The sequence below is a fragment of the Melanotaenia boesemani genome, chromosome 18, assembly GCF_017639745.1.
Source record: "Melanotaenia boesemani isolate fMelBoe1 chromosome 18, fMelBoe1.pri, whole genome shotgun sequence".
Taxonomy (NCBI): domain Eukaryota; kingdom Metazoa; phylum Chordata; class Actinopteri; order Atheriniformes; family Melanotaeniidae; genus Melanotaenia; species Melanotaenia boesemani.
The window spans coordinates 19,030,195-19,050,269 of record NC_055699.1 but is presented as its reverse complement, the minus strand read 5'-3'; the positions used below and the strand labels follow the sequence as shown (position 1 = coordinate 19,050,269).

Genomic DNA, 20,075 nt, shown 5'->3' with positions numbered 1-20,075 from the left:
TAACACCAAACAGCACCATAACAACAATATAAACACTTGATAGAAATCTGTTACTGTTAGCGTTAGCTTTAGTGTAATTATACTGCTGAAAAGGAAACCCTGTGGGCTGAGCATTGATTAACTGTTCTCTTCCTCTATGTAGCCAAGATGGCAAATTTATTGATGGTGAGAATGAGCACCGTTTCACTCTCAACTTGATATTTAGATACTAACTAGCCAAACCATGGTTTTAGCTAACAAATACCTTTTGTTTCTAATTTACAGCAACTAAAACAGAACAGAATAAATTAGTAATAATCCTTAACAAAGCAGTTGATAACACTGTGATATTCTTGAAAATGATGTTAGTACTGGTGCCAACTGCCCCCCAACTTTATCTCTCTTATGGGCTTTGATAAGCTACCAGTGTAACCACTTCATAATAGGGTTTGCTTCAGTTGTGACATACTCATATGAGATGTTTTTCAATGTAAGAATAAATGGTCTAGAGAAGGTCATTTAGAGTCTGAAATTGGAAATTGCCCCTGCCTCTTGTAGGGACGCTAGTTTGTCTCTATTTTCTAAAGAAATCTTTCCTGAAAATCAGTGACTCAGATGATAATTTAGACTCCCTGCTGTACTGAGAAAAAAAAACTGGTCTCATAGCCGACTCTCACCCTCTGATTTTGCTTTTGAAGTGAAGCAAAAGCAGACAAGTGTGGGAGGCCAGAGGTGAAAAGAAGGAATGAATTCGAAAAGCTGGATGAAGAGTTTCAGATGGGGGGGTCATGGCTGAGATATTTCTTGAAAAAAGGACTGCTTTGGAAAGCAAACCTCCAGCTGTTCTCCCACCCACATACATCTAACCAGCTGCAAGAGGCAAAGATAGAGCAGTCTATCAATCTGAGAGTTTTCCAGAAAATGTCACCATGGAAGACTGACAGACCCTTCATTTAAACTACAAATGAAGAGCACTCCGACATGAAGATAGCAACCCTTATGAAAGGAGAAGGGATAATGATGAGGTTCAAATGTGGGTGGGTTTTCAGAGTCCAGATGTCTTTCATCTTTGGCAGATTTTTTTATACAAAATGACTAAATCTCCCTGTTGTAACATTTTTAGTGTCATTTCCTGATAAAATATTTGCTAATACATCAATGTACATTAAAGCCATTCTGGTCAATAAATATAAGGAGAAAGCTTAATTTTACATTTTAAGATGTGTGTGAAGGAGCGAGTCAACTATTCCCAACATCAGCACCTCATTTTGAGCCAGCATGAGAGACATTTATTGCTGCTCTTTGTCTTGGGATAACTTTGAGTTAAAAATATTAAGGCAGCCAATTTATAGTAAAGACCACAGCAACTATTTAAAAAACCTTGTAAATGGGACAAGTTATGTATGCCGTGTAATGTAATCTCCTTAAACATAAAGAAGCAGTAGGAGTATATGCTGCTGTGGATAATCCTTTCTGAGAATATACATATCAGGTTACATAGCAATAAATGTCTCCAAAAGCAATTAAACTGGAGTGATTATGTCTGTCTCTTAAATCAAGTCTGGCATGAGTGATGAAAATGACGGCATGGCTACAGAGGATGCTATACAGCGAGAATACAAATGAATAAGATATTTAAAGAGCACAAACATAGATACCATCACTGCTGCAGATCAACTCATTTCACACTTATTTGATGTAAAAATAACACCACACAGGTGCCATACACACATATACGTTACATACATTACCAGACTAACTTTTTTCTTCCTTATTATTAACAGTAAACAACTGGTAATTGATGGCTTGCCAGATGCTGTACAGATGTTATGTTTATCGAACTGCACCATGCATGGCCCATGTGTGGGAGTGTCTCAGAATTACATAAATAATGTCCAAGATAAACTTGGACAAAGCAGCGATTTAAAAACTGGTGTAATGTGTTCCCGCCTGCTGGTCCTCATCAGAACCGAATGTGAAGTAATTGTAGGTTTGAAACACACTTTTTGAGAAGACCGGCGAGCAGGGCTTTACAGTAACTATTCTACTAGAATTAAAAGCATCAGCACCTGGCAAGAGAGAAAAAAGCAGGGGACTCTGGTGATGTTTTGAAGATGAAAAAGTCCTGTCTTTGCCATATTTCTGGCATGTGGAATAAAATCCAGCTAGGAGTAAAAAAGAACACCCAGATTTCTCACACATTTAGAAGGACTGAAATTATGTTGTTTTGGTGAAACGACCTCTCTCTTTTCCTCAGGACCAATAATTAAAACTACTTTTTTGTCCTGGTTAAGCTGTAAGAAGTTATCTGCCATCCATGACTCTATATCTAAAATACAGTTTAAAAGTACAGATACAGAAGATCTTTCATCCCACTATAATAACTTTATAAAACACTAGGATATGATGAAATGCATGATCTAAATACCTCTTTGTTCTACTTTTTATTTTTCCTTTTCCTTTAAGATATCACAACAATTTAATTACTCTTTGAGATTAGGAATTTCACAGGTTTATGTGCATTTACCACTATAGAGTCTAGTAACAAGCATTAGTATGTACCAGAAGTCGTCCAAGCATGGATAATCAATGAACTGACATGGTCACGGACACTTAATGTTTACTGATTTATATGGAGAACAAAAGCTACCCTGTGGGGTCCAGTTTGAAAGAGCTGCTTTCAGAGAAGAAGCTTAATGCCGGCTGTAATAAAAGGTGTCAATGCATCTCTGCTGTATGGAAAGCTGCAGACCAGTCAGGCGCTCACACTGACTCCTTTCTTGCATTAAAAAATGTTTTCAGTGATCACTGGACCTTGTCGCGATGGGAGAAGGTGACATGAAAAGAGAGGAAGGAAGATGCTCTGGATAGTTTTCTGTAGGGAAATCTTGGGCCTTGGCAGTTATGTGGATGTAAGCTTAATACACACTGCCTAATTAAACATTGCACTGGATCAATGTAAATTTATTTCCTGCACCATGTCTTGATGATTTCAGGAACATGACAAAGAATTAAATTTATTGAAGCACATGTGAGATGTGAAAAATTTAACAATCTGAAGGGTGCAAGCGAAATAGCCTCCGTACTTGGTGTGTGTGGTCCAGGGCTTTTCTTTATCACCTCTCTATTGTCTATTGTAAATAAAAATGATGTTGCCATCCTACCTGATGAAGTGCGTAAGGTTACACCAGTACTGTGGATCTATGTGGGCCATGTCCTGTTTGAACTCTTCTCCACAGACCTGCACTTCCCACTGGAGGCGAGATTCATTGCAGATTCTTCTCTGCCAGCTGGTCGTGGGCTCTATGTTTAAACTGTCAGTGGCTGTCAGAGTGAAGAAAGGAACAAAACATTTATATGGATCAAATGCTGCTGTGTGTGTGATTCTGGATGAACAGGACAGTGACTGAGAATCATTACAAACGTGGATGTTCACTGATGTTTGGCTTGTAGTCTTATATTATTTATTAGCTGCCTTTCATGGAAGCTTTATCTTATAATATTCTGTCATGAAGGTGTAAATTAAAGTCTTTACTCTGTCCATCAAGAGTTTCATTTCTGTCCATTATGTTTTGGGAATAATGAAAATTAGTCTTTTTTATGTGTCTGCTGTATCGTGTTGTTCCTTTTACTGATATTATTAATGTCCCAGATGGATATGCTTACCTGACACTCCTCTCATCATCCGGGTATTAACTGTGAAGAAAAGATAAAAATAAAGAAGTTAGAGAAACTTCTGGTCAACTCACAACACACTGCATGTTTTTAGTAAAATGAAAAACCTAAAAACTGGGAAACAAAAGCACTCGAATGCAAAGGAACATGATACATGGTGGAAAAATACTGCCTTTCTGTCATGGTCGCCGCTCCGTTTCCTCATCAAGCTCATCTGCTCCACCTGGGCCTCCTTGATTACACATCACTCCCACCTGCCCGCTCTCCTACTTAAACCCTCTCTTGTCTCTGCTTCCCTGCCAGATGGTCAGCATTGTTCACCTTGTTGATATCCAGCATTTTCTCTTGCCTTTTGATTCCTGTGAACAACCCTGTTTTGTCCCTCGGATTCCCTTGCGCCTGATTCCACGTCAGACTTTTCCTGCCCATCGCCTGTCTGGACATCAACCCTGCTTTGGAAAAACCTCTGAGCCCTGCCCAACCCTGATAAGTAATCTGACCTCTGCCACTTTGTGAATGACCCTTGCCTGTCTGAGTACTACGCCTTTGGATTGTGGATCCCCACTGTTTACGTCTGGAGTTGTTTCAGGAGTTTGTGTTCGACTGCAGCTCAGGAACCTGCCGCCAGTCTCTGCCAGACTTCATCTGGATTATTCCCTGCATTCCCCCGGTTTCAATAAACCATCCCTTGTTTTAATCTCCATCACTGTGTGTGTGTGTGTGTGTGTGTGTGTGTGTGTCCACAGGTCCTCCATGATAACTCATTACACTTTCAGTTTTCACAGTTATGATGGCTACCTCATGTGAAAGAACTGGCTGACCACATCCTTGGAAATGAATGTTCAGTGGAAGCTGTAGTATAAAATGATCCATAGAAACAGTGTAGGGGATAATTTTAGACAAAAATTTCAATGTCCTTCATATAGAGCCTTTCAGTACTAATTACAATGCATAGATGCCTTTTTTATGATGTGATCTTAATGTCAACCCAATACAAAGCATGTCATGAGCATTAGACATGATTTCAGTGTTGTCTTGTTGGTGTTATTGGAAAAGTGTTTTAGAACTTTTGATTGGTAGTCTATATTCTCGGCAAAGACGTTTCTGCAGCTTTAACCTGCATACACTTCAAGGGGATATTATGCTGCAGGATCAGTTATCATATAAAAATACCTTGACATTTCATCATTATGTAACACAGTTCCTCATTACAGGGAGACTTTGTAAGATCTGGCCAGGGACGACAGATAAAAATTAGCCCTTCAGCTCAATCTGGCATATTTAGAAGTGTTTTTCTGTTTAACATGCTCTGTCTCTGTCAAATGAACTAGTAAAATAAGAGTTACAACCAGCATGAGGGAACAACTTGAAACAATTATGTTCACCATAGATCTTTAACTATGTTAGTTGCATCTAGGATGAAAAGAAAGTCCATTGCATTCTTTTGTATCAGAGGGAGCAATTCAAATTCACCGTGGACGCGTCTTGTCATTAATGGTTAACTCGGCTTTCCTTTATACAGCTGTGCTTTAAAGGTCATTCAGTGACTTCTGTTGGCAGCAAACTCTTTCCCTCATTGTCTAAACCATTATTGCATGATTTTTTTTTTGTCCCTTGCTGAGTTGTTGCAAAAGCTGAACATGACTTCGTTTATATATTTACAAAATCAAAGAAGAAAGGAAAATTTGCTTCTCAATGAAACTCCTCAGTACAACCCTGCAACTGTCTAACAAACTTCATCTCATCTTCTCTTTTTAATTCCTTCTTTCTGTTCTCTAATCCCAAAACCTGCTAACAGCAGCTCTGGCCAAAGCCAAACATGCTGATGCACAGGAAGGTGAATCTCCCTTTGAAGAGCCACTCACACAAAGCGGAGGATCATTTTGGAAAGACGCCTCGCCGGACAAAGACTAAATATAGACTTCCCTGTTTGACCAACTAACAAGGATGTTTTGAGGTGGAGTATTTTTGGTTTGATCAGATGATTTAGCTTTGTTTGTCTTAAATATGAATCACTGGGTCCGCTCCTTTACCCTCAGCTGGGCGATGACCCGGAGAGAAGTGATGATAAGCGGCAGAGGAGGAGTTTGCTTTTTCAAATGGAGATAAAAGAGTTTGCTGGTGAAAAGAGGCTTTACCAAAACAAAAGGGGCATGGATCTTTCATGGTGAAATTGATCATAAGAATAAACAAAAGTTAATAATAAATTCATGTTTTGTGCACATTTCTTACAGATTATAGTCTGCAAAGTGCAACAGTGTCCTTTGGATGTCTCCTAACATATAAGGAAAATTAGATATTTACTGAACAAATAAAGACCAAACATCAACATTATTTGTCAAATTGGAACATTTTCTGAGTTTTTCTACAGACCGACTGATTTGTTTGTTCCAAGTGGCGCCAAACAAGCCGTCAGATCAGAGAGGATGATCCGGATGATCGCCCGGTTTAAATGGCAGGAAAATACCTTGAATTTAATATTTCCTGTTATTAATATTACCTTAACCCTGTACAGTTTTAAATATTTATGAAATTTAATGCACTAACTAAAAATCAATCAACTCAGTTTATATATATATATATATATATATATATATATATATATATATATATATATATATATATATACAATTTTTTCAACATTAAGAATTTTGGGAGTAAAAACATCAAAACATTTACTGATAAATTGCCAAGAATATTTTAATTTTCTCTTAGTATAAAAAAATGAACTGATTTCATGTAGTGAGAATGTTGGGTATGACACAGATTCTAGTCATTTTGTTAACAATAAAACATCCATCTATATATTTTCTATACCACATATTCCAATTCAGCAATTACCAGGCAAGAGACAACAACACATATTGTTTTTTCTTTAACCCCTTAAAATCTCTCTCTTTTTTTTGCCTAATTGTGGTTTTTATGGTTGAAAGACTGGTTGTGGACTGGTTATTTTACTGGACTACTTTTACTGGACCCTTGCTGATGTAACAGGACCATTTTTGCTACTGGAATACAGTATGACTTCAAAGATATTGGCAACTGGTGAGAAAGAAGCATTTACTGAATCTACAGTTATGATTGTAGCCTGGAATGGTAAAAATCTCAAGAATCTTAGCTTTCCAGTGGTGTATAACATGAGTAGGTACTTGCCCATATCCCGCCCACCGGACGTCTGGTACCAATGGGTTGAACAAAATCTTCACATGATAAACTATATGTATACATAAGCAGCTTGCTTTAAGTCACAGTGGTAAGTGCTTACAATATGCTGTCATTTTTTAAAGAGATTCAGATCCATTATGTTTTGTAATAAACACTAACATACTACTATGATGACGGTTCCTAATTACCAATAAGCTACACTCGATAGTATCATTCCCGGTGATGCTCTTCATCAGGATTATATTTCCTCTGATATTCTCATCAACTTGAAGTCTTTTCCTACAACCCATCTTGGAGGATTAAAAAAAATCTAATGGAGGTTCAAGAAATGCTTAAAATGACTAATGTGGTCCAGTGAGGAATTTTAAGGAATCAAGGAAGTTATTTCAGAACAGAAAAAAAGGGCTTTTGAGTGTTACAGCCAAGGGACTTGCTGCTTTATTAGAGATACTTGAGACATCTCTGTCTGAAAGCCTGAGAATATCCACCCTCATGAGAGGTGATAGAGTCAAATCCATATGCCTGCCTTTTTCAAGAGATTAAACCCTTCCTGCCCTCTTTTCAGACCGGAATCAGAGGACGGTAAAGATATACACAGAGACAGAAAATCATTTCTCAAGATTCCTAGAGCAATCCCAGCACAAAGAACATAGGTCCTTTGTGTCTACTGATCAATACATTAAATCAAATGCCATGGTGGTTAACAATGCACTTTTCTTTAAAAAGCTCAATTTTTCTGACATCAAAACTTGGCTTTCAGACATCTTGTTCCCATTGGTCTCCACTGGCTTTTTTCTTTTCTCCTGATAGTTAAGCCTTATGCAAGCAAATCCAAAAATAACTTCTTTGTAAAATCCAACATGGATACATCTGGAGTGCATAAACTGCTGTGGAAACACCTAAAATTGCTTTTGAACTAAAAGAGAGACACAAGCTCTTTGGGAGCTTCTAATAGTGTTTATAAAAAGATCAGGATGACACTTCATGCACACATAGGTATTATTTATAGAGTAGTGGGGCTAAAAAAGCACATTTAGAAGCTAAATATTAAACAAAAACACCTTGAAACTTAGCATTTCATAGTGGAAGAGTGCAAAAACAATTCAGCAAGATATGATCAGATTCTTGTGATTATTACACACCTTGTTACCTTGACAACTAGTGGAGAGGATTCAAACACATTTACATCCTCATATCTGAAGCACATGCCAGTTGTTGATGGCAATTAATTAAGTTGGAAAATTTAATATACTATAAATATAATATACTATGTACAGTCATGGACAAAATTGTTGGTACCCTTCGGTTAATGAAAGAAAATATCACAATGGTCACAGAAATAACTTGAATCTGACAAAAGTAATAATAAATAAAAATTCTATGAAATTTAACCAATGAAAGTCAGACATTGCTTTTCAACCATGTTTCAACAGAATTATTTAAAAAAATAAACTCATGAAACAGGCCTGGACAAAAATGATGGTACCCCTACAAAAGACTGAAAATAATGTGACCAAAGGGACGTGTTAATCCAAGGTGTGTCCACTAATTAGCATTACAGGTGTCTACGATCTTGTAACCAGTCAATGGGCCTATATATAAGCTACAGGTAGTCACTGTGCTGTTTGGTGACATGGTGTGTACCACACTCAACATGGGCCAGAGGAAGCAAAGGAAAGAGTTGTCTCAGGAGATTAGAAAGAAAATTATAGACAAGCATGTTAAAGGTAAAGGCCATAAGACCATCTCCAAGCAGTTTGATGTTCCTGTGACTACAGTTGCACATATTATTCAGAAATTTAAGATCCATGGGACTGTAGCCAACCTCCCTGGACGTGGCCGCAGGAGGAAAACTGATGACAAATCAAACAGACGGATAATACGAACGGTAACAAAAGAGCCCAGAAAAACTTCTGAAGAGATTAAAGGTGAACTTCAAGCTCAAGGAACATCAGTGTCAGATCGCACCATCCGTCGTCGTTTGAGCCAAAGTGGACTTAATGGGAGACGACCAAGGAGGACACCATTGTTGAAAACAAATCATAAAAAAGCCAAACTACATGTTGACAAGCCACAAAGCTTCTGGGAGAATGTCCTATGGACAGATGAGACAAAAATGGAACTTTTTGCCAAGGCTCATCAGCTCTATGTTTACAGATGGAAAAATGAAGCATATGAAGAAAAGAACACCGTCCCTACTTTGAAACATGGAGGAGGCTCTGTTATGTTCTGGGGCTGCTTTGCTGCATCTGGCACAGGGTGTCTTGAATCTGTGCCGGTACAATGAAATCTCAAGACTATCAAGAGATTCTAGAGAGAAATGTGCTGGCCAGTGTCAGAAAGCTTGGTCTCAGTCGCAGGTTATGGGTCTTGCAACAGGACAATGACCCAAAACACAGCTAAAATCACCCAAGAATGGCTAAGAACGAAACATTGGACTATTCTAAAGTGGCCTTCTATGAGCCCTGACCTAAATCGTATTGAGCATCTTTGGGAGGAGCTGAAACATGCCGTCTGGAAAAGGCTTCCTTCAAACCTGAGACAACTGGAGCAGTTTGCTTATGAGGAGTGGACCGAAATACCTGCTGAGAGGTGCAGAAGTCTCACTGACAGTTACAGGAATTGTTTGATTGCAGTGATTGCCTCAAAAGGTTGTGCAACAAAATATTAAGTTAAGGGTACCATCATTTTTGTCCAGGCCTGTTTCATGAGTTTATTTTTTTAAATAATTCTGTTGAAACATGGTTGAAAAGCAGTGCCTGATTTTCATTGGTTAAATTTCATAGAATTTTTATTTATTATTACTTTTGTCAGATTCAAGTTATTTCTGTGACCATTGTGATATTTTCTTTCATTAACCGAAGGGTACCAACAATTTTGTCCATGACTGTATATAATATACAAAAAAATACTTGGATCCCAGAGGGAAATTTTTATATACTGGGTTACTTTAAAATAATATTGAGTTTATTTTTTATTCATTTTTTTAAAAGAATAAATTAATAATTTATATTGGTTTTTTTAACCAGTGCAAGCACAGCATATCACAGATGGGATGCAACTCTCTAAAACTAACACACCATGTTTTGTCTTTAAAATGTTCCATCATTTCAACCTCCATCGACATTCTTACCTTCTGGTGTTAATTGTCCCAACCTGCCCTTACAAGTTAAGCTAGGTACACACAAAAAGATTATTGGGCTGTTTTTGTCCCGATTTTGCCCCTTCCTGCCCAAGGATGGCAAACACCCGATTATCTTGAGTCTTATAAGATTTTCCTATTAAATTATCATTTGGTCTGAGGTGTGTTAAGAGCGAATTCGTTCTGAAAATCGGCTCCGGAATGTGTCGTAGCCGACAATAAGAAGTATTGAACATGTTTGGTACCTGCAATCAAAAGTTTTCACATGTGTGTGGAAAGCCGACGACTCCTTAGTTTTGACTCTGTGGATGGTGACATGGAAGGGAATGTAGCCAATCAGAGAGCGAGCTGACTGGGGAGCAAGGAAGGATATAAAGTCTGTGTTCACACCGTCTCCAGTCTGTTTTGGTTTTTTGTTGTTGTTTTTTTTGTTTGCTTGTTTGTTTGTTTGTTTTTTCAGTTTTGGATTTTTTTGTTAATAATAAGCGCAAGACCACCATCTTTACTTCATCATGCATGTCCTCTGCCATGTTGGGTGTTGTTGCCATGGTTCATCTTTTTCGTTTTTCCAGTTGTTGCTATGTTTCTTCTTCTTCGTTTTTGTTAGATCACGTTTGATCATGCAAGATTTCTGGCTCGGAGGATGAGATTCTTGATCGGTTGCAGGACAGCATCGTTCTGTGTGTGTTGTTCTGTGATGACATTATCGGAGCACACCACACACAGTATGATCAAAACTGTTAAATGCCTGATTTTTTTATCTTCACATGTGAGGTCTCGCACTGATAAAAAATCTCATCAGATTTAAAAAGTCCCTATGTGTGTACCAGGGCTTGCGTGTATAGTCCAGCATGCAAACAATTAGCATTAATTTCTGACACAGACTTCAAATAAATTATAAATTCAAAATACATGAGGCCATGACAAACACATGTACGCATTATCAAAAGCAAGTATATTTTTCAGTATATTTCAACAGAATGAAGCACAATTTTTTAAAATTGCTTTTTTATTTAAGGGCACATTCACACTGGCACTTTTTGGTCCAATTTAAACAAAGCCTTGTCTCCTTCCATAGATATTACAGTTCATTTGGGGCATTGTGCATGAGCCTTTGCACTCTGATGCAGACCAAAGAAGCAAAGTTTGGTCCATTTGAAAACTGGGGGTCTTGGTTCACTTGCAAATTAACTCTGGTGCAGTTCACTGACAGTGTGAAAGCAAACAGACCATCCAGTGAACCAAAGAGAGGAAGTGAAGTAGGACGAGTTGTAGAGCAACATGACGGATCACTCGCTGCTTCTTCTGCTGCTCATACTGGACAGTTTAATGTAAAAACTACATGAAGTTGGACACCAAAGTAAAAACAAAGAGATGCACACATATGCCCTTTTTGAGAGGTAATGGCTTAGTACATGTACTTTAAAATGTGAATATTAGCACTTTAAGGCAGGTTTTCTTCTAACCAAAACTGTATTGGTTTAGCTGTTTTATTGTAATTATTATTTATTGTATTTTTTATTATGTTCTATTGTAATTTTTTCTTTGTATATTTTTATGTGTTGTTTTTTTATGGACCTGCAAATGAAAATAAGTATCCTGCTAGATCTGTTTTTTTATTTGTCATATGCAATGTATATATGGTAAAAAAATACATATATATACATATATATATATATATATATATATATATATATATATATATATATATATATATAGTTGTTGTTGTTGCTTCATTGCTTACTTGTGGTGAACAACTCATTTTTGGTCCCGGCTAATCAATGCAATGAGCATTTACTTTTTCTGTCTCTGCTTCTGGCTTACAAAACAATAACCCGAAGGCTCCTGTCTACCTTCACTCCTTAATCCAGAGCTACACTCCCTCTAAACAGTTACGCTCTGCCAGTGAAAGAGGCTCAATGCTCCCACCACAACGTGGTGCAAAATCAGTAACTAGACTCTTTTCCTCCTTTGTTCCCTTGTGGTGGAACGATTTCCGAACTCTGTCCAATCCGCAGAATACTTATCCACTTTTAAGAACAAGCTAAAGACTCAGCTGTTTAAGAAGCATTTCCACACTTAGCTTAACTCTTCTACTCAACAGAATGAGTTAGAAAGATTTGTCCAGCTTTTTGGCTCAACTAAGTACTGAATAAGCTGCATGCACTTAAGCCCAAGATGATATTGTGTGTTGCAATCATGATCTCATAATTAAACTAAAGACTGTTAAAGAGAGAAAAAAACTACACACCAGCACCTGGGTCACAGCAGCCTGACTACCACTTAACTATGAAATACCACTCCTGTTTGATTTCTTGCTTGTGTTGTTCTTACTCTCAGCTGTAAGTTGCTTTAGAGAAAAGCATCTGCCAAGGATTGTAAAATAGAATAGAATAGAATCGGAAACTCTGAAAAAAAGAAGTGTGAAACTAACAAATCTACACCATATAAGTTCACATCCCTTTGTGGGCGTGGCTTTCTATGCCTGCAAAGCGAGGACCCACCTATTTGCATCCGGAGGATGGGAGCTGTGAGGTTTTAAAATGTTCTCGTTACGTAGAGAAGCACCAGTATGACCCAAGTACTGCTCTACATCACAAATAAAGTAGTGGGTGTTATGAGCCATTTTGACCCACAAAATCCTGTTTTTTTTTTTTGTTTGTTTGTTTGTTTGTTTGTTTGTTTTGTTTTTTTTTAAAGAAATTTAAAAATTACACATTTTATCAACAGTATAGATGGTTTAATCAGAAGTAAGTAATATGTTGTTTACATGATGATTAAACTGTTTAAACAATGTAGCTGCAGGATTGTTTTATATTGAGGTGAAGCAGGAGAAAGTCTGAAATGAAATGTGTCTGACTGAAGAAATGCAGACAGGACTGTGGTTAATGCAAGTGGGTGGTGTCATTCAGTCACATTACAGAATGATTCATATGTGTGAATTATCCACCTTGACATCCGGAAGTGTGACCAAGGGCCCACAAAGTAAATCTAAGATCAGAAAAAGTAGAAGAAGAAGAGTGATTTTTTTTTTCTTCTTCTTCTTTTCCTGGTGGTGGGGAGCATAACTAGAAAGCACTGGAACTAGATGAAAGGGTCACACATCAAACAAAATTAGATAAGGAGGAACTTCAGCCAACTGTTTGACTTTAAATAATATTTTTATATTTTGGGAAACAGGCAAACATATCAGGGAAATTAAACAAGTCTCTATGCTAAGATAAATTAAACATGCTGGCTTTGGCTTCATATTCGAAACCTGCATCAGTATTGTTGTCCATATTAAAGCTTAATATGCATCTCTTCAGCAGCTAGTTTCTAACTTTGTGTACCATTTGATGCATAAGCAAAAAGTTACTTATAGCTTAAAACCTAAAAACTAAACAGTTAGCTAGCAGATGCTTTAATATCCTGTTAGCTAAAGGAAATAATTCAAAGCAACTCTATAAATTCTGAAATAATGAGCTAAGCTAGCTGAAACCATCTCTGTTCTTTTTAAAGTACTTTTACATCTCACAAAATTCAAATCAAATATTGAAAAATATTTATTACACATTAATCCATTAATTTAAAACTTCTGTGTGGAGTTTGCATGTTCTCTCCGTGTATGTGTGGGTCCTCCCACTGTCCAAAGACATGCATGTTAGGTTAACTGGTCACTCTGAATTCTCCTTAGGAGTGAGTGTGAGCATGACTAGTTGTCTCTCTCTGTGTTGGCCCTGCGATAAACTGGTGACCTGTCCAGGGAGTACCCTGCCTCTCCCCTGTTAAATGTTGGGTTAGGCTCCAGCTTCCCTCGATCCTTAATGGATGAAGCGGTACAGACAATGAATGAATTTAAAACTTCTTATTAAACTCGGCACAGGCAGCCAAGTTGTTAAACATCTCATCTGCCGCCTATGAACAGACCTTCTTGTATTCGATCAGTCAGCCCGAAGTTGTGATTTCCATTCATCAGATTGTCTTTTCTACCTCACTACAGTTCACAAGGCTATGACTGCTGTTGCTGAGAAACAAGTGCTCTGGGCACACACATTTACTCTTATGAGACCTTTCCTGGCTACTGTGAATGGAGTCAGTGATGGATAAAACCCAGTTTATCATGATATAATCTAATCAACAGCAGTAATGAAAAGGCAAACTGATTGCATGTCACTGTTCAAGGATTTTTTAAAACATCACAGTTCAGATGAACTACTAAATTAGCATGCTAATAGCTTATTTAACAAGCTGTGGATAAAAGGTGGAAGGCTGTTTTATGAAAGGGATGGTAAAAGAGACAGGCAGAAAACATAAACATAATCAAGTCTTTTACTTCCCAATTATATAAAGTAAGGCACGACCTATAGTGCTGGATGTTCATTAGATTCTCTGCATGTGGGCTTTGAAAAAGAGGAAAATGCTAAGAGGCTGCAGTTATTAGCTTCCTAAAGAAATGCATAAAAAACATACTCAACGTGAGGACGATGCTTTAAGCACTGATTATTAAACAGATGCTATGCAATTATTTAAATGGATGGATAAGAGTGAGTTTGGGGCTTACAGCTCTGCTCTCTAACGGAAATGTTGCCTTAACTCTATGTACATTAAAATGCCATTTAAGAGTGAAATTGACTATTTTTTTTTTCTTCTTCTTCTTTTAGACTGGATGAGGAATAACTCTTTGTGTTTGCAGATGCTGGCTGGAGGCATGCCACCTGTGCAGCGGCTTGCATGCCGTCATCTACCGTCTGTTACAGCAGATAAAAGAAGGTAGACAAGTCGTCACAATGCCTTAGATATAAATAGAGCCAGAGGAGGCAGGGCTTTGCAAATAACCCCTGTCATACCTCAAGTTGGCCTTTCCACATCAATAGGACATGGAAGCAGCAATTTATAGAGGGTGGAAGAAGTTGTCCTAATGGTGAGATTTAAATTAGCTTCAGACTTATAACCCAATTATAATGTTTTGTTATTTTGAACACATGTAAAGACGGAAAAATGCTCAACAGGATATTAGAACAGTCTTTTCTGACTCCATATCTGTGCCTACAGCAAGAGTGTGTCTTGTTTTTAAAATCTAGCTAGAGTAATTAGGAAGAGAGGAAAAATCAGATGTCCTCCTGTCTTCCTGCTGCACCATCTCTCCTTTTCCAGACCGATTAATAGACCAAACTGAAAATCAACTGAGACTTCCACAGACAGATGGAAAGAACAAATACAGCACCGAAGATGAAGAAGAATGCAGAACAAGAGAGACCTAAGAAAGATATGCATCAACTTCCTGAACATTGCAGAAATAGTCTCAAGCTCCAAGTATCATTCATTAAACAATGTTAAACAAAAACAACAAAAGAGGAAACGTTGCTGGACCGTCTTTGGCTTTGATCATGACATGCATTTACTATTGCATCATTTCAGTTTGCTTATAAAACGTCAAAACATTTACAACCAGAGTATTCATTTTTGCCAAGATCCTGTTTTAATGGTGGGAGAGTCTGATCACGAGAGTCCAGTTTTATCATATTCAGGACATTTTCCAAATCCAGATGTTTTCTTGTAATAAATTCAACTTTTTCCTTCCAGTTATTGCAAAAGACCTGCTCCAAGGGAATTGAAGGACTTCTGTCTCTGTAATTGCAGCTTTTCTACCCTATGTAAAGTGCCGTAGAACAATTTAGGTTTATATTTAACACTATATTAGTGGCCAATGTATAAAAGCCAGGGGTAAAACTAGGGTTCATATTTTCATATTCTTTTAATTATCACATTAACTAATAGGCTGATAAATATGTTTGCTTCACCAGTGGTTAATAATGACAAGTTTCTAAACACTAGTCATTGATTTCTTTTTTAGAAAATGAAACAAATTCAGTTATTGGACTGCATTAAAAATACATAAATAAATAAATCTAAATTAAATGCTTTTCTTCTCTAAAATGCAGTAAGTTAAAAAAATCTTAAATGTACAAATAAACTTTAAACATAATTTAAATAAGTCTGTCTTTGTGGAAGGTTTTCTTATATTTGTGGGATTTTTATCAATCAGCCTTTACATATAGTTGAAATTAGAACTGGGGCTTTGGGCACAAAACATATTTTCTTTATTTATTTATTAAAATGACACCTGCTGTACCTTTAAGTTTACCCTTAAAACTCCTGGAGGTGAATGTGAAAAAAAAAGAAAATGGGGATAACTTTTTACATCTTTTATATATTTCTAACCTAATTTATCTCACTTCAGTTTGTGTTATGAGGTGAGTCAGTTCAGGTGGTCAGGATTACTACACATGTATAAATGCACACGTAAGTAACAAGTAACTTTTCAAGATCCAAAAATGATTTTAAATGTACTTACGTGTATATTTTCACATGTGTGCAGTAATCCTGACTCATATAAGTAAGAAAAATATAGAATATATAGCATGTTATCTCTATTTTTTCTTACATACTCTCTGGAGTGTCTCCAAGTTCTCCAGAGGATACCCATGTTCACTAACTGAAAAATTCTCACATGTGTGCATATATACCCATATGGACCACCCATATTCAAGCTCAGGTCAGGAAAGCAAGACAGCGGCTGAGGCAGCTCAGGAGGTTCAGGGTCTCTTCAGAGGTCCTTAAAACTTTCTACAGAGCTGCAGTCGAAAGCATCCTGACAAGCATCACAGAGTGGTTTGACTTCTCAGGACAGAAAAGCCCTGCAGAGCTATCGAGGCAGCAGAGTGCTGCACCAGATCTGAACTGCCCACTCCGCAGGATATTTACACCAGACACCGCCGAAGTTCTGCAGCCTGAAAACTAAAATGAAGAGGATGAGGAAGAGCTTTTCTCTTTACTCTATAGGACTCTTCAACCAGGCCATGGGCCACAATTGCCACATGTTTAGAATATTTATGTTAATGTTATGAATTTAAAGTCACTTCCTCAACTAACTGCAATACTTGTACTTTCACTTTCACAATGTCACTTATGCTGTTTAATTATTTTGATAAAGCAACAAAGCAGCCAATCAGGACGACTTTGTCCAAGCCTGCGACTGACTGAATCATGGCACATTCATAGCATGCACGGTATTCAGCTAGCGTGTTGACAGAGCTGAGCAGACGGTTCACTGAGAGCGTGTGCACAGGCAGCACAGAGCAGAGAACAATGAAGGAGAAGATTAATAAAACTAAGGGAAAGTTTTATCATCATACATTCACACTGATAGGAGCACAGAAATTCATTTTGTGTGCACAGAATTCATTTTTGCTTGCTCAGATTAAGTTATTAAAATTATTTTCTGCTAAAAAAAAATGTAACTGATGTTCTTGCAAAAATAATTTGCACTCAGAATGTCTCTCTGCTCAGGAATGAGGCACAATGCTGACAGCTTACAATGTCAGTGTCCTGTACCACCCCAGTGAAGATAATTTCAATGTATCTGTTGCAAACTGAGGACATGTGAGGGGAATGAGTCAAAATCTGCACGTCTGAATGAATTTAGAGCTCATTTCATCTGCGAGCACCACTCAGCATTCATTAACCTCTGCTCTTTGAAGATAACCGACTCCGTGTGTTCACGAGCCAGCGATGCATGAGAGATCAGCGAGAACGCGAACAGCTGATGTTCTGTTTGCTTTCCAGATGACTGAAAAACACTGTGCTGGATTATAGATTTTGATGTCAAATGTGAGATTTTTTCAGGTAGTGATCGGTCATTTTTTTTCCTTTCTTTTTGGAAGCAAGAATTGGGATTGATATGAATGTGAATTTACATGACAATATTCATTCTGCTTTACAGAGAAAAACCCTATCTCGAATACAGTTTGGCTCTATTGGAAGTTCACCTACTAAAACCATCTGTTTTTACTAAGATGAAGTTGGTCCCTCCTCATTTGTTATTCTTTCCACTCTCAGTTTCAGTTGAATTTCCGACTCCTCAAACAAAGATTGGGGTTATCAAGCGGAGCTCACTGTTGCAGATAGCTGGAGGAGTGTTTGTTTTTAAGGAGTACCTTCACTTCCCTCCAGATGCATGGATAACCTTCTAAATACAGCATGGTGAGAACAAGCAGAGTTGAAGTGAATCATAAATGCAAGCTGAGATTCTACATTCTTAAAATGCCTCCAGGAACCCATTATCTAGGGTTATCAGTAGAATAGAGTGTTCTCCGAACTTTTTTTGACAAAATTATGTTACTCTTTTTTATCTCCATTTCTCATCCATGGAGAAGTTATCCCTTTTAACCATACTGAAACCCAAATGGATCAACTTTAACCTGAAAAAAAGATGCATAACACACTGTGAGTTTATGCACAGACACATTTAAGTGTCTCAGTTTGACCCTCTGGCAGTAACGACTTGTTACAGACAAACACACTCGCTGTCAGATGTTCTTGTTATCAGCAGAGCTCCCTGACAGGAAGATGGACGACCTTCTTCCAGAGGACTGATATAAGTGGCCACTGCAGTGTCCTAATGTGACAAAACAACAGGGAGAGGATGTTGTTGTCACAGAAACGCTGACCCATCAGGGTCTTGTGAAGTCACAGTGCAAAATTCTCCAGTTTGATTTCTGCCAGTGTGACGTTACAAACGAGACAAACTGATCTGGACATTTGCTGAAGAATCTCGGAGTCTGATCAATGTGATGGTCCGTATTTCTGTCCTCCAGCAAAAATAAAGCCTCTGTTCACCCAAGTGTATGTTGAGTCTCAGAAACTGTACAAAACTGGTCTGCAACAGAACATACACTGTGTGCAGAATTATTAGGCAAATGAGTATTTTGGCCACATCATCCTCTTTATGCATGTTGTTCTACTCCAACCGGTACAGGCTTGAAAGCCTACTACCAATTAAGCATATCAGGTGATGTGCATCTCTGTAATGAGAAGGGGTGTGGTCTAATGACATCAACATCCTATATCAGGTGTGCATAATTATTAGGCAACTTCCATTCCTTTGGTAAAATGGGTCAGAAGAGAGATTTGACAGACTCTGAAAAGTCAAAAATAGTGAGATGTCTTGCAGAGGGATGCAGCACTCTTAAAATTGCCAAGCTTTTGAGGCGTGATCATCGAACAATCAAGCGTTTCATTCAAAATAGTCAACAGGGTCGCAAGAAGCGTGTTGAAAAAACAAGGCGCAAAGTAACTGCCCATGAACTGAGGAAAATCAAGCGTGAAGCTGCCAAGATGCCATTGGCCACCAGTTTTGCCATATTTCAGAGCTGCAACATCACTGGAGTGCCAAGAAGCACAAGGTGTGCAATACTCAGGGACATGGCCAAGGTAAGGAAGGCTGAAAAACGACCACCACTGAACAAGACACACAAAATAAAACGTCAAGACTGGGCCAAGAAATATCATAAGACCGATTTTTCTAAGGTTTTATGGACTGATGAAATGAGAGTGAGTCTTGATGGGCTAGATGGATGGGCCCGTGGCTGGATCAGTACAGGGCAGAGAGCTCCACTCCGACTCAGACGCCAGCAAGGTGGAGGTGGGATACTCGTATGGGCTGGTATCATCAAAGATGAGCTTGTGGGACCTTTTCGGGTTGAGGATGGAGTCAAGCTCAACTCCCAGTCCTACTGCCAGTTTCTGGAAGACACCTTCTTCAAGCAGTGGTACAGGAAGAAGTCAGCATCGTTCAAGAAAAACATGATTTTCATGCAGGACAATGCTCCATCACACACATCCAAGTACTCCACTGCGTGGCTGGCCAGAAAAGGTCTAAAAGAAGAAAAAATAATGGCATGGCCTCCTTGTTCACCTGATCTTAACCCCATAGAGAACCTGTGGTCCCTCATCAAATGTGAGATCTACAGGGAGGGAAAACAGTACACCTCTCTGAACAGGGTCTGGGAGGCTGTGGTTGCTGCTGCACGCAATGTTGATCGTGAACAGATCAAGACACTGACAGAATCTATGGATGGCAGGCTTTTGAGTGTCCTCACAAAGAAAGGTGGTTATATTGGTCACTGATTTGTTTTTGTTTTGTTTTTGAATGCCAGAAATCTATATTTGTAAATTTTTTGTTGTTATATTGGTTTCCCTGGTGAAAATAAATAAGTGAAATGGGTATATATTTGGTTTTTGTTAAGTTGCCTAATAATTATGCACAGTAATAGTCACCTGCACACACAGA

At 38.1% G+C, this 20,075-nt stretch overlaps 1 protein-coding gene and 1 long non-coding RNA gene across 2 annotated transcripts in view; one reads left to right on the top strand and one right to left on the bottom strand.

Moving 5' to 3' along the window:
* Nucleotides 1–20,075, bottom strand: part of LOC121629340 (receptor activity-modifying protein 3-like) — a 48,484-nt gene that overhangs the window by 8,914 nt on the left and 19,495 nt on the right. Inside the window, exons 2-3 of the mRNA XM_041969043.1 lie at nt 3,646–3,675; nt 3,144–3,303 (exon numbers count right to left, since the gene is read on the bottom strand). Coding sequence (XP_041824977.1) covers nt 3,144–3,303; nt 3,646–3,675 — 190 coding nt within the window. The remainder of the gene's footprint in view (nt 1–3,143; nt 3,304–3,645; nt 3,676–20,075) is intronic.
* LOC121629341 lies at nt 3,687–5,795 on the top strand. The gene is made up of 3 exons (XR_006008362.1): nt 3,687–4,144; nt 5,453–5,611; nt 5,694–5,795. It is a non-coding gene; the product is annotated as an uncharacterized LOC121629341 (long non-coding RNA).